The 14,224-nt window shown below is 41.4% G+C and overlaps 1 protein-coding gene across 5 annotated transcripts in view; it reads left to right on the top strand.

Moving 5' to 3' along the window:
* The window catches only part of PPP2R2C (protein phosphatase 2 regulatory subunit Bgamma), a 378,716-nt gene extending 368,118 nt beyond the window's left edge, over positions 1 to 10,598 (top strand). For 4 of the 5 annotated variants that reach the window (XM_043972715.1, XM_043972714.1, XM_043972713.1 and 1 more), the window contains one exon: positions 9,715 to 10,597. In XM_043972715.1, the coding sequence (XP_043828650.1) occupies positions 9,715 to 10,006 (292 nt within the window). In that variant the 3' untranslated portion in view covers positions 10,007 to 10,597. Of the gene's footprint in view, positions 1 to 9,714 lie in introns of all 5 variants that reach the window. The other variant, XM_043972712.1, reaches the window with a different exon arrangement.
* Positions 10,599 to 14,224: the final 3,626 nt, after the last annotated feature.

Below are 14,224 nucleotides of genomic sequence, written 5' to 3'. Positions count from 1 at the left end.
GTGTTTCAGACCCTAATGTCCACAAGATAAAAGAACATAAATTCACTAAGCTCTATGGTAAATACTGTTCATTTATCAGCTTTGTTCATGACTCTGTCCTCTGATTATAAATGGTACTTGGTGAGATTGACTGAATTCCTATTACTAACTACTGAAGGTGCATGTACATGCATGCGTGTGTGTGTGTGTGTGTGTGTGTGTCAGTGTGGTTTATGAATGCTAGAGAAAATTCAAACATATTCTTCACTGATGAGCAGACTAATAATGCTTACTTAGTTCACTGAACAGTGAAATAACTGTGTGGACAAGGAGGAACCAGTGAATGCCACCCAATCCTCATTGTTCACTCTAGAGCAGTTGTGGTGGTCAATATGCCACTATTCGGGTATGTGATATCCCTTTCATTATGTCACCAGCCTGGTGAGGGACTGGCAAATGCGTAGGATTCAGGTGAGCGTTGGGCAAAACAGGAATGTTCACTCACCATCAGGCCCCTGTTTGACTTGATGCTGATCTGCCTAGTCTCACAGCTCTACCCAGAACTCGATCCCCTGGGACACATGCACACACACACACACACACACACACACACACACACACACACACACACACACAGCCACAGCTGTTAGTGTAAAGAGGAGTAAAAAGAGTCCTTTACCTATGAGCAAGTGCTACAAGTGCCAGCAGGTGGCTCCCACACATTGCTGGTTATCATTTCTCATGGTGCCCAACCACCTTAGCAAGCTGAGCTAGTTTAATGGAGTGAACAGAGCAGTAGATCTGAAAAATACAAGTTTTTGTTTTGTGACTTACCAGGTCTACCAGCCTTGGGAAAGTCCCTGGGATTCTGTTGTTTCCTCATCTATAAAAGAAGAAAAGCACCCTAATATGTGCACCTAATAACTGCACAGGCATGCTATTCAAAAAAGCACTCCTTGAATTGTAAATTTTTTTTAGAAATGCTGGGTTTTTAGGGTTACTTTCCTTAATACTGTTGTTACTCTGAGCTATTTATATGGAGATTTGGGCTGGCAGGACTACATCAACTCAAAGGATACTGTCCACATGCCCATCTGTGATTTGATCTTTTTTTTGTGGAGAAAGTTTTGTGGTCCCTGTCCCTGTCCCTGGGAGCTTTTAAGGGACGAAGTAGTTTAGAATCAAGGAGGTCCCTCTCTCCTAACAAGAAAAAGCTGCCTCCTCAAGCCAGTCATATGATTCAGTGGGACCTAATTTCATAAGACCTATTGTTTGGGATGGAGCCACGTGAAAGAGGGGTGATTTATAATGTTCCACCAATCCAAAAAGTAGTAAAGTAAACTAGATATCCTTTGATAATTACGATATTGCCAAGGATAGCTAGGGGCAACTAGATGGCACAATAGAGTGTTAGGCCTGGAGTCAAAGACTAATTTTGAGTTCAAATCTGGCTTCAGACACTTCCTGGGAAAACCACGTAAGATTGTTTGCCTCAGTTTCTTCATCTGTAAAATGAGCTGGAGAAGGAAATGGCAAACCACTCCAGTGTCTTTGCCAACAAAATTTCAAATGGGATCATGATGTTGTACACGACCGAAAAAACAACTGAACGACTATAACAAGGATAGCTCGAGTATGCTGATGTCTAACAAGTCAAGAGCCCTGTGTTCTAACCCAACTCTGGCATTTTGAGCAAATACCTACAGCTCTGTGTGTCTTAGTTACTCCTCAGGAAGATGAGGGAATTGAATTAGATCATCTTTATAGCCCCCTCAAGCTCTGATATTCTCTGTTAATGTGGTCTCATGAGATGTGTCCTTGTGAGTGCAATAAATTGTAGGCATCGGCTTGTTTCTATGTGCTTTGGAGGGTTGGAGGCCCTCAGAAGAGGGTCTTTATCTTGAAAAAGGAGAGTGAGTAGTCTGATGAATTTGAACTCCCAGATTATTTGATTTAAAAAAGATTTATCAATGTTTTCTGTTTCTTACATCACTGTAGTATCCCATGTCCTCTTCCATTTCCTCGAGGACCACCCCATAATGCAAATAGTATTCTTTTGGAGAAGGAGAAAAAGTCAGCACAACACATCAACAGCATGCAGAAAGTCCCAAAACTCATGCAATGTGTTAATACCTGTGGACTGCCCAACTCTACAAAGGGCTAAATTGAGGATGTCTTCTCCTATCTCTTCATTTAGAACTCCCAGTTTATTTGAGACATAGTGAGTTGAAACTATATCTTCATTCAAGAGATGGAAGATTCCACATGAGGGGCCCCCTGTCTGTGGCCATGGGCATTAGAATTGAGTACAACTGAGTAGAGCACGTTGTGGTTATTTTTCTTGGTCAGAGTGGACCAGCACTCCTTTAAGAATGTGAAGTTTTGTCAGCTACAACTTAGTTCATGCTCTTCTAGAGTTGCTATGGCTCCAAAATTCTTTGCTGTGTAACCAACCTGGTAATGAACCTTCAGGAATTTAACCAATTCTTGGGTGACAACCCTTGTCCTATTCCAGTTTGGCATCAGACCTGGCAGAGTTTGGGCTTCATGGGCATAGTCACTAAGAAATCATAGTACAAGGAGGTTTTGAAGATGGGATATCTTGGAAGTTATTAATAACAGGTTATCAAAAAGTCATGTTTATGTGGCACTTTAATAATAACTAGTGGCTAACATTTATGTAATGCACTTTAAGCTTTACAGAACTCTTGGGGGCAGCTAGGCAGCACAGTGGATAGAGCACCGGCCCTGGATTCAGGAGGATCTGAGTTCAAATCCGGCCTCAGACACTTGACACTTACTAGCTTTGTGACCCTGGGCAAGTTACTTAACCCTCATTGCCCTGCAAAAACTCCAAAACAAAAGAAAAAAAAACAAAAAAGTGGTTTACTGAACTCTTTCCTAAAAAGATAACTATGAGGAAGGTAATGCATGTGTTATTAGCCTCATTTGAAAAAATAGAGGCTTGGGGGCGGCTAGGTGGTGCAGTGGATAAAGCACCGGCCCTGGATTCAGGAGTACCTAAGTTCAAATCCGGCCTCAGACACTTGACACTTACTAGCTGTGTGACCCTGGGCAAGTTACTTAACCCTCATTGCCCTGCAAAAACTCCAAAACAAAAGAAAAAAAAACAAAAAAGTGGTTTACTGAACTCTTTCCTAAAAAGATAACTATGAGGAAGGTAATGCATGTGTTATTAGCCTCATTTGAAAAAATAGAGGCTTGGGGGCGGCTAGGTGGTGCAGTGGATAAAGCACCGGCCCTGGATTCAGGAGTACCTAAGTTCAAATCCGGCCTCAGACATTTGACACTTACTAGCTGTGTGACCCTGGGCAAGTCACTTAACCCCCATTGCCCCGCAAAAAAAAGAAAAACAAAAAATAGAGGCATGGAGAGAGAGGTATTTGCAAAGAGCAGTGTTATAACCCTTAACTAAGTGAATGATCTTGGACAAATCTCTTAATCTCTCCATATCTCTGTTTCTTTATTGTAAAATGAGGAGTGAGTACTAGAAAACTTCCGGAGTGCTTTCCATCACTCCTCCCAAGATCCCATGTCTATTTCAGGGTCATACAGTTAGGGAGCTGGAATTGCTAGAAGTGAGAAAAAATGGCATCTTACTAAGTACTTCCAAGTCAATCTTCAGGGTCATTTGAACGAGGGATTCCATCAGCCTCTTTTACTCTGAGAGACCTCATCATTAAGACAACTCACACAGACAGCCTACCCATAGCAGGAGCTCTGGCAAAGAAACCAATTCTTCCACTTTGGTATCAATTTGTAAACTAGTTAACTCTAGCCCAGCTCAGAACCTTGTGTTAAATGGCAGACCCCAACACCCTCAACCACCCCAAACCACTCCAATCAGCTTGTCTTTTCTGAGAATTTTTCCTCCAGGAAGTAAGTGGGAACGAGTGTGCTCCTCTCCCAGAGCACACAATAGCTTGATACCCAAGCCTTAATAGAAGGATTATTAACTGTGTGGGTTTAAAATGATTTTAATCATCTTGCTCCAATCACCTCTTGACAGATCTGAGGAATTAGCTTTGTGTGAAATCAACTGGTCTCCATTAAGCTCGCAACATTTCCTTTGGGGAAAAAAAGCATCACTCCATTCATCCCACTCCCTGAGTGTAGGAGGAGAGGTTAGGTTGTTTTTGGAATGATGACAAAAACCATCACTTCCCACAGAAACAGAACAGAATGGAAGATGAAATGCCAAGCATAGTACTTGCTACCTTTTGACTATGTCCTCTAAAAGAAAAATGAAATAAGTACTTGGGGTTTAGTCTTACTTAAAAAAAAAAAAACTTCACTCATAGAAATATTAGGATTTAACATTAGAAGGGGCCTTAAGATATACTCATAGAATATAGATGATATCTATATCTATCTATATCTTTACATGATATATAGATCTGTAGAGATGGAAGAGATCTGAGAGTCCATCTAAGCCAGCCCCCTCATTCTCACAAATCAAGAAGATTGAGTGACTTACCCAAGGTTATATGGGCTTTACAGGTGGGATCACCTAGTCCAACTATGTATTTTATAGATGCCTCACAATGCCCCCATTGGACAGGACTCAGCCCCAGTTGTCAGGCTCCATGCCAGTCCTTTAATGTTGTTATTTCTTATGTATCCCAAGTGGACTTAATCTTACACAGGGCACATTGTATTGTGGCCAGACCATACCCTCAGATACTAACAGAGTCAGCATCAAGACTTTGAGGTGATGTGCCCCTTTAAGTGATGCAATGTGAATGAAGGGCTTGGCTATGTTGTCCCTATTCAGAGAACACAGCAATGGCCCACAGCTTCCATAGCCCAACCACCTACTCTGTCATTTTCAGCCCTATTCCCACCCTTGATTCTCTATATCTTCCCAGTTCTATTCTTATCATCTGTTTACTCCAATATGCTAACCTCTGATTGCCCCTCGACCTTGTTGCCCATTGGAGCCTTTGGCCTCTCTCTCTGATTTTCCTAGGCGGGCTGCTGTATTAGTGATTTCTACTTCCTTTTTTAATCTCGGTACTTTGGCCTGATCCTCAGCTCTCTCCCCAAAGAAGGAACACTAGTCCCCTCCTCTCCGCTCATATGAGACCATCACCCTTGTTCAGAATCACTTTGCCCCTTGACCATAATGCTGTAGTTGTAGTCTCCGATGTGATCTTCCTACTTCAAGTTTCTCCTTTCTCCAATCTATCTTTGACAAAGCTACCAGATCATTATTTCCAAAGCACAGGCCTGACCATGTCCCAGCCTTGTTCTAGAACCTTTAGTGGATCCCTATTGCCCCCAGGGTTGGATACAAAATTCTCTGTGTGGCATTTAAAGCCCTTCATCAGTTTTGTTCCAGCTTATCTTTGCAGACTAATTTCATATTTTCCCCTTTGTGCACTCCTACATGCTATTCTCTGTATCTGATATTCTGTTTCCCACCTCCATAACTTGAATATACTTTCTACTCATCCTTGCATCATCAAATCCTTAGCTTCATTCAAGACTCAACCTAAGTGCTACTTCTTAGATGAGGTCTTTCCTTACCCCTTACCAATTGTTGGTTGTTGGTCCTTCCCAAAATCAGCTTTCATTTAATTTGCATAGGTTTTGCATCTATTTATCTGTTTACACATTATTTCCCCATAGAAAATGCAGGCTTCTTAAAGGCAGGAACAATTTACATTTTTCTCTGTGTATTCCCAGAGCTAAGCCAGTGCCTGCAATCTAATAGTTGCTTAATAAATGGTTACTGAGCTAAGGCAAGAGTAGTTCACTGCTTAAGCATGTCTCCCTTTATTCTTTGGCAAATCCTTACCCAATGGCCAGAGATGGAATTGCCCATACTACTACCTCATCTGCTCACTCTGCTCCTATGGGTTGAGCTGTGGGAAACTCCTAGCCAGGATCAGAGCATCCCTGGGTGGGGTGGAGGTAGGGTTGGGGCGTCATGCCACACAGTGATGACTTCTGAAATACCTTCCAACCTACTGCTTTTTCCTTTACACTGTTTGAGGTCAGCCTTAGTCAACTAGACTTATTTAAAGAGAGAGAGCAAAACCTAAGTGAAATTTGTATTCTATTAAAATCTAAACTATAGCACCCACCTAATCATCATACCCTTTTGATTGGATAAAAATAATAGAAATTTTACTTGAAAATAATACTCATTAATCACTATGTGGAAATCATCATGCTCATCACAAGGGAGATAAAAGGATGTATGATCCTGTCTCTGCTACATGCATCTTTTAGTGTTATATATACTGTGGCATAATAAATGCATTCCAGTCTCTATAAAAGTCAAACTCTGATACCATGCATGGATGTAAGTATGTGATCTTAGTATTATTTGTTTTTGTTTGGGGGGGAGGGGAAATGGGGGTTAAGTGACTTGCCCAGGGTCACACAGCTAGTGTCAAGTGTCTGAGGCTGGATTTGAACTCAGGTACTCCTGAATCCAGGGCTGGTGCTTCATCCACTGCGCCACCTAGCTGCCCCATGATCTTAGTATTATTAAAAGCATAATTTCTGGTGTGAGCAGAAAGAGTCTCATTCTTGTCTCTGGTCTTTGCCTGGATCAGGCCACATTTGGAGCATTATATTGATTTAGACCAGTGTTGGTCAGTTCTGAATGAAGGGCATTGACAATTCTAACTCTTATATGTCATGGAAACAACCATGGGTTCTTGAAGTCTATATCAACATCACTCCAGCAGGTTCTGCTGTGTTAGAAAGACATTTGTATAGTTCTGGCTGTCATGGACCACTTATATATCCCTCTTTTCATTATATCCTTCCTTCCAGTAAAACTTTAGCCATCCCTAAAGATCCTACTGAGTCCATCTCTAAGAACATATAATAATATAATACATCCATTAATTTGTATATAGTATTAGAAGCAATCATTTAGGTTTTTGGCCCCATACAGGTGCATAGCTTATAAAATCCAAGTTAGACTTGCATGCAGTGGACCAAATAAGATAAGTCATATGCAGACATAACACATGATATCATAAATCCGAGTTGAATAGAGTAGAACAAATACAGAAGTCATAACATCACTGATTGGAGGATTATGCAAAGTATTTATCGTAATATATATGCCACCATTGGGCATCCAATCATTTGGATACTTGAATATTTTCTTCACATATTATCCCTGGAGCATAATCTTGGTGACTGGCGAGATGGTCTTGCCAATTCTGCATTGACACGTTATCTCTTCTGTACCCTCAGTATATCCTCAGACCCAAGGACCTTCATTCTCAGTCCTGAGCTTTTTGATGGCCCAGACTGACTTAAGGTCTGGGTCAAAATCCCAACTTTAAAACTTACAAGTGTAAATGCTCACACAAGTCATATAATCATAGTGGGTCCCAAGAATTAGGCTGAATTCCCTAGTGCTGCTGACTTAGAGTAAAAGATAATTGGCGGGGTGGCTAGGTGGCACAGTGGATAAAGCACCGGCTCTGGATTCAGGAGGACCTGAGTTCAAATCAGGCCTCAGACACTTGACACTTACTAGTTGTGTGACCCTGGGCAAGTCACTTAACCCCCATTGCCCCGGAAAAAAAAAAGATAATTGGCAGATGTCTAACAAAATAAATTTTAAAATATAATACAACATAGATAATGTTAATTTGTGGTTTTCTAAGTCATTGTGCAGGGATCTGTTTCCATTTAAGTTTTTGATACCACTGATCAAGCCAAACCCTTTCATTTTACAATTGAGGAAGCTAAGGCCCAGAGAGGTATTCTGATTCCAAATCCGTTGTTCTTCCATTGTTCCATGCTGCCTTCCTCCACCTCACCTCTAGGAACTTTAGTTTCTTCATCTAAAAAATGGACATAATGATGCTTGTGCTACCTTGCCTCATACAATTATCATGAACAAACTGCAAGAGAAATGTTAGTTCTTGTTACAAATGAATGAATGAATTAGGCTAATGTGGTCCCTTGCCACCTGAGAGCTCACTCCTAGTAGAGGGTGAAGACCCCCTTTATCCATCCATTCAGTTCCAGACACCATTGTCACACTGTTCAAGACAGCTTTTGGTCTCCAAGAAGGAGTTAATTGAGGCCCATTGCAGAGGCTGCTTAGCAAATCAATATGTGCTTGCTCTGATTAGCCCAAGATTGATGTTTGGGAACTCCAGGGAACAGGAACTAATGCTGTCAGACAGAACTGATCTCATTTGCAGAAGGGCACATTAATCATTGTGTATTTGGACAGTGCAGGATGCATCCAGCAAAGCCTTTCTGCAGGTATAATCAACTCTGTCAACCCAGCACAGAGACTTACCCCAGCCAGACACACATATATAGGGGGAAAGACACTTTGTTTTGGTGCCTTTGTGTTTTTCACAGTATAATCAGAACGAAAAGCCAGGTGATTTCTATCTTGCCAACCCAACTTCCAGAACTGCATAATCTTAGAACTGGAGAGAACTTCAAAAACCTTCAATTCCAATCCATCTTGGAACACTAATCTTCTCTAGTATCTCTTTATCTCAGCCAGGTTAGAAGAGCAGCCATCACTCCTGGGCTTGATCCCACTGCCGATTGGCATGAAGGTTTGATCTGCTGTATTCCCACCCTGGGATGGCTTACCTCTCCCACCCCACACTCCCATGGACTCATCATAGTGGTGCTGGACTTGATGTAGACATCAGTTTGGAGGTGGCAGAGTCCAAGAAGAACATCTGTTAGATCTGGAACCCAATATTTCACAGAATTGCAAACTTTCAGAGATAGAAGGGACTTTTTGAGCCATTTAGTTCAGCCTAAAATGGGGGGCAGGGAGAATCCCTACTGTGATACTCTATTTATTGTATAAGAATAGGGGACTGGATCTCTGATGCTATGGCAATCCCAGGTGAGAAAACTCTAACCCCAAAGGTCATAACCTGAAGTCTGTGAACTTTGTGTTTTAAAATATCTTGACGGCTGTATTTCAGTATATTGCTTTCCTTTGTAAAAATCCTATGTATTTTATTTTATGCATACAAAAACATTACTCTGAGAAGGGGTCCATGACACACAAAAAGATCAAGAGCCTTCTCTGCGATGTCATAATCTTAGGGAGTTGCCTAAGTTACAATTTAGGGAGTTTCCTAGAGTTAATGGAGAGGTTAAATGCTTAGCTCAGGGTCACACAGCCAAGATGTGTCAGAAGAGGGCCCAGAACTCAGGTCTTCTTGGCTTTAAAACCAGTTGTCTAGCTATAGGGCCTTTCTGCCTCCCTATCATTTATACACTTTACACTAATTGCTAGTAAAGTCAATTGAATATCCCCATTATGTTTCTGGAGCAGTTAGGTGGATAGAACACTGGGCTTGGAATCAGGAAGACTCATCTTCTGGAGTTCAGATCTGGTCTCACTTACTGACCTTGGACGAGTCACTTTACCCTGTTTGCCTCATTTTCCTCATCTGTAAAATGAGCTGGAGAAGGGAATGGCAAACCACTCCAGTATCTCTGCCAAGAAAACTCCAAATGGGGTCTTGAAGAATTGGACAAGACTGAAATGACTGAACAACAACAAACACTTTATGTTTCTGGGCAAACTAAAGGGAAGCATGAAGTAAGTAGAGATGGAGAAGGGCCCCTGTCTCACTGGGCTAGGGAAGCATGCTTAGGTTGACAAGACCAAACCTAGGGCCAGCTCCATCACATGTGATCTAGTCTCTGACCAGGCCCCCCAACTAAACTGTCTTCCTTCTTCCACAGTGTCATCATGACCGGTGCCTACAATAACTTCTTCAGAATGTTTGACCGGAACACCAAGCGTGATGTCACCCTGGAGGCCTCCAGGGAGAGCAGCAAGCCCAGGGCCATCCTCAAGCCCCGCCGGGTCTGTGTGGGTGGCAAGCGCCGGAAAGACGATATCAGCGTGGACAGCTTGGACTTTACCAAGAAGATACTTCACACGGCCTGGCATCCCGCCGAGAACATCATTGCCATCGCAGCGACAAACAATCTTTACATATTCCAGGATAAAGTGAACTCAGAGATGCACTAGGTTTATCAATAATCCTCTGTATTTATCAACCAGCCTTTTGCAGATTGTACAAGATGACTGTCAGAGAGAAAAACAGAGCAAAAGAAAAGTGGTGGTGGTGGTGGAATTTATCCTCCTCTGTCCCAGCTGCCCACCGCCACCTCACCCTCCCAACTCCCCAGAATCCCCTGAGATGATGATGATGGCCATTTAATAAAGCAGAAACCCAGAATTCACTGTAACTAAGGGGCAAAGGGCACTTCAACAAGGTGACAGGCTTGTCGGTTTTTTAACAATTAGGGTCCATTATACACTCTCCTCCTAGGTCTTTCATGTTTACCACATTATTAGAGCTTTTTTATATCCACAAGTTAAGTTTCCCCTCCAATCTTCTCTTGGCACTTTGGTTTCTATACAGACTTAGCATGAGTGATGGAGTGACATTGCTCTATCGCCATGGCTCTGGAGACAGCAGGCAGACCTGAGACCAGCTGTTATGGTTGGCCTGGAAAGAAACCAGCTATTCTCTCTCTCTCTCTCTCTCTCTCTCTCTCTCTCTCTCTCTCTCTCTCTCTCTCTCTCTCTCTCTCTCTCTCTCCCTCCCTCCCTCTCTCTCCCTCTGCCCCCCCCGTTTCCCCCCCCCTCTCTTTTTTTTTTTGGAGGGGGCTCAGTTTCTTCCTCTGTAAAACGAGAGGAAGTTCTACTGAATGATTTCTAAGGTCTTTTCCAGGTCTCATTGTTTCCAACTAACATTCATTCTCTCTCTTTCTCTCACCTACCTCCCTCAAGTAAGAAAGCAACTCCACAAACATATTTGCCAAGTTCCGTTTTATTTTTCCCTCCTTAAATAATCCAGGTTAATTTCAATTTCTGGAGGGGAAAAAATGGTGACTCGTGTGACTTCTAGCAGTCCCTGAGACCTGACTTTAAGGTGACTTTTTCATCTCTATAGGGCATTTCTATGCATCTTGGGAGAGACAGAAGCAAATTTAGTTTTGACTTACAGATCTCAGAAGGTAGGAGGTGGCCTGTTAAAAGCATTGTCTTCCATGGCTGGTACAGGGAGTAGTGGAAAGAACCTTGGATTTAGAGGGAGATGACTTGTGTTAGGTACTACCTCTGTTGTGTATCACCTTGGACAAGTCATTCCACCTCCTCGAGCCTCAGTTTCCTCGTTGTGTAAGAATGATGTGATTAGACATGGATCTCTTCCTTCTCTACATGGGATCATAGGATTTTAGTACTGGAAGGGTTCTTAAGGCTCATCTTGTTTCCATTTTTCCTGATGAAGAAAACAAGGCCCAAGGAAGGAAAATAACTTGTTCGATGAGGCCATGGGCAGGTAGTCAGTGGTGGAGCTGGGCTTCTCACTCAGGTCCTCTGTCTCCGAAGCCAGTGCTCATTCCCCCCACACCATGCTGCCTACAATCCCAAGTTTGCTCCACCGTGTTTAAGGGTTATGAGCTTCGCCCTCAGTGTGCATGGGCAGCTCATAACTCAATGGCTCAAAATTAAAAACAAAAAAAAGCCCATTTTAAATCTTTGGGAGGGGAGGGGGAGGGGAATAATTAACACAATTTGGACAAGAAAACAAATGGCAGATTTGTTCTCCTTTAAGGGTTATTTTACTGAACATATGGAGTTGAGTGCTAACTCTCCCAAAGTCAGCAAACACGTGTGCAAACTGTGGTTGAGACAGATCACTGATTTCACGAGCCCATCTGTGTCTAAAAGCAAAACTCATCAGTCCCTTGAGAAGGTCCACATTCACCATTCCCCCATCAGCAAACAGAAAGTGAAACGATCCTGCAGCATTTTCTATTTTGGTTTAGAAAGCAGAGAAAGGTGACCATGGCTTACACAGAATACCAACAGGATCCAACTTTTTTTATAACGATGTCTTGACATGACCCAGGAAATATTGTCCAACTGAAGTTTTCTCAACCAATAACTATTTTTGTGTATTTAAAAGCACAAACGCATGTGCACCCACTTCCAGCCATACTATACAGACACTATGAAATGTGTACGTTACTTTTTTTTTTTTAAAGAATCAAAGGGAATGAGGAATGTTTGTTTATAAATCACTGTATACTCTAAATGACTTGGACAGTATTATATGTACATATTTATTCTAATTAAATTTAACAATCAGAGGGTTGGTTTGGGGTTGGTTTTGGTTTTGGTTTTGTTTTCTTTGTAAAAAGGTTTAAGAATGTGGTAAATTGTATAGAAATCTTGGTAGATCCAAACTAAAGCTTTGAGGGCCTCACACAATTATTTGGACATTTTTCCATTTACCCATTTCCCCTTTTGGCTCAAATGGCTAACAGCTCTTACTTGCATTTACTAAAAATACTGTCAAACCATATATTTAACTTTCAACATCTTTGAAGTATGAGTCTATAGATAAGGTATTATAAAGCAGGTTTTAACACAACAGTTATTATTTGGATTTCTTGTACCTTAATTCTGTTTTTAAAATTTAGGTACAAAAAAGCTCTTCTTTGAAGGAAAATGTGTCTCTGGAACTCTGGGAAATTCCTAATTTCCAGACAGGAGCATGCTCTCATCCTGAGTCAAGTGCAGAAAGTATTGTGGGAGGGGAAAGAACTAGAGAAAAAAATTAAGGACCAGTATGTTATTCATAAACTTTGCATTCTTACTGTGATTCAATTTTCTGGTCTTCTTGAATGTATGAGAGGTAACATTGTCATTGTGAGGGTTTTTTGTTTATTTTCTGGTTGGTTTTTTTTCCATTTTTTTTTTTTAACAACAACTTTCTTTGGGGATTAAGCTTTCAGTGGTGTAGAGTAAGTGATGGTAAAGTTGGTCAAGCTGATTGTTTTGAAAGCTGTAGTTCATGGCTGCATTCTTTCTTTGTGTTTCACAAACTAGCTAACTGTTGTTGGATAAAAATATAAATATGTTAATACCAGCTTTTTCCAATAAAAGGACAACAAAAATGACAGACACAAAGCGCTTGGGTATTCTTTCTGTCTGCAGATTGTCGGGAAGAGCTAAGGATTCAAATCCATTTCATTCATTCAGCATTAAATATCTGCTCCTTGCTAGGCGCTGTGCTAGATATTGAGGATACAAAGACATATATATATTATATATATTATGTATATTTTATATATATATATATATATATATATATATATATATATATATATATATAGAGAGAGAGAGAGAGAGAGAGAGAGAGAGAGAGAGAGAGAGAGCTTGTCCTCAAAGAGCTTACATTCTATTGGGTTCATTTGACTTAGCCTAGTAACCCACATTAGTGAATACTACTTTTTTTGCAGAAGTTTTCTGGAGGGGTTTCCCATGGTGGGGGGCATTACCTAAGGGGTTGGGAAACGAGTCCCCGATATATCGGAAGGAGCCTTATTGCATTGGGAAACCAGTGTTACCGCCATCGGGAAGTCAGTATCTGATCTCTCCAGCAGAAAACTGCCAATATTCCTGACATGGGCAGCAGCCTTTCTTCCATTCTGAGAATGCCCATATGCAACCTAAAAGATGAAAGTTATCCCAGGCTTCTGGGCTAGTTTGATACTATTATTAAGAGTGAGAGCAAAAATGCCCAGTTAAACCTGTGGCAGAGCAGGATGATTCTGGGGAATCTGGTTCCCTGGATGACTTTCCTTATGTATCTGTCTAGGTTTATGGGATGTGTGTGTGTGTGTGTGTGTGTGTGTGTGTGTGTGTGTGCGCGCGCACGCGCGCGCATGTATGTGTGTTTATTCCTGGAAACAGCCTCATGAAATAAGCTACACTTCAAGCCTTTGGAGAGTTGTACATGCAATGGACTATACAGCCATCATAAACCAAAGGGTTTGGCCAGTGGTCACACTGGGCCACAAAGTCACTGATGATGGGATCTTTTATGTAATATCTTCTGAACCCGTCTCTATTCAGAAACACAGAGTGTTCAAGGAGCTGTGATATCAGGATTCCAACATGGCACTGGCTAAGATCTCTCGGGATATAATAGCATGAGGACAGGACTAGGGAAGATGGCAAAGTTCAGACATGTTCTCTCCCTTCATGGAATTCACAGTCTAGTCAGGAAGTGGTGTGGACACAGGAAGATTCGACCCGAATCTTATATAAGTATTATATATACTTATATAAGTATTATATATACTTATATAAGTATTATATATACTTATATAATATGTGATATTATATAAGTAATCACTTTTTCAGAAAGATAAAAGAAAAGTGATA

Source organism: Dromiciops gliroides, chromosome 6 (assembly GCF_019393635.1).
Source record: "Dromiciops gliroides isolate mDroGli1 chromosome 6, mDroGli1.pri, whole genome shotgun sequence".
Classification (NCBI taxonomy): Eukaryota; Metazoa; Chordata; class Mammalia; order Microbiotheria; family Microbiotheriidae; genus Dromiciops; species Dromiciops gliroides.
The sequence above is the reverse complement of the archived record's forward strand: the minus strand, read 5'-3'. Positions and strand labels throughout refer to the sequence as shown.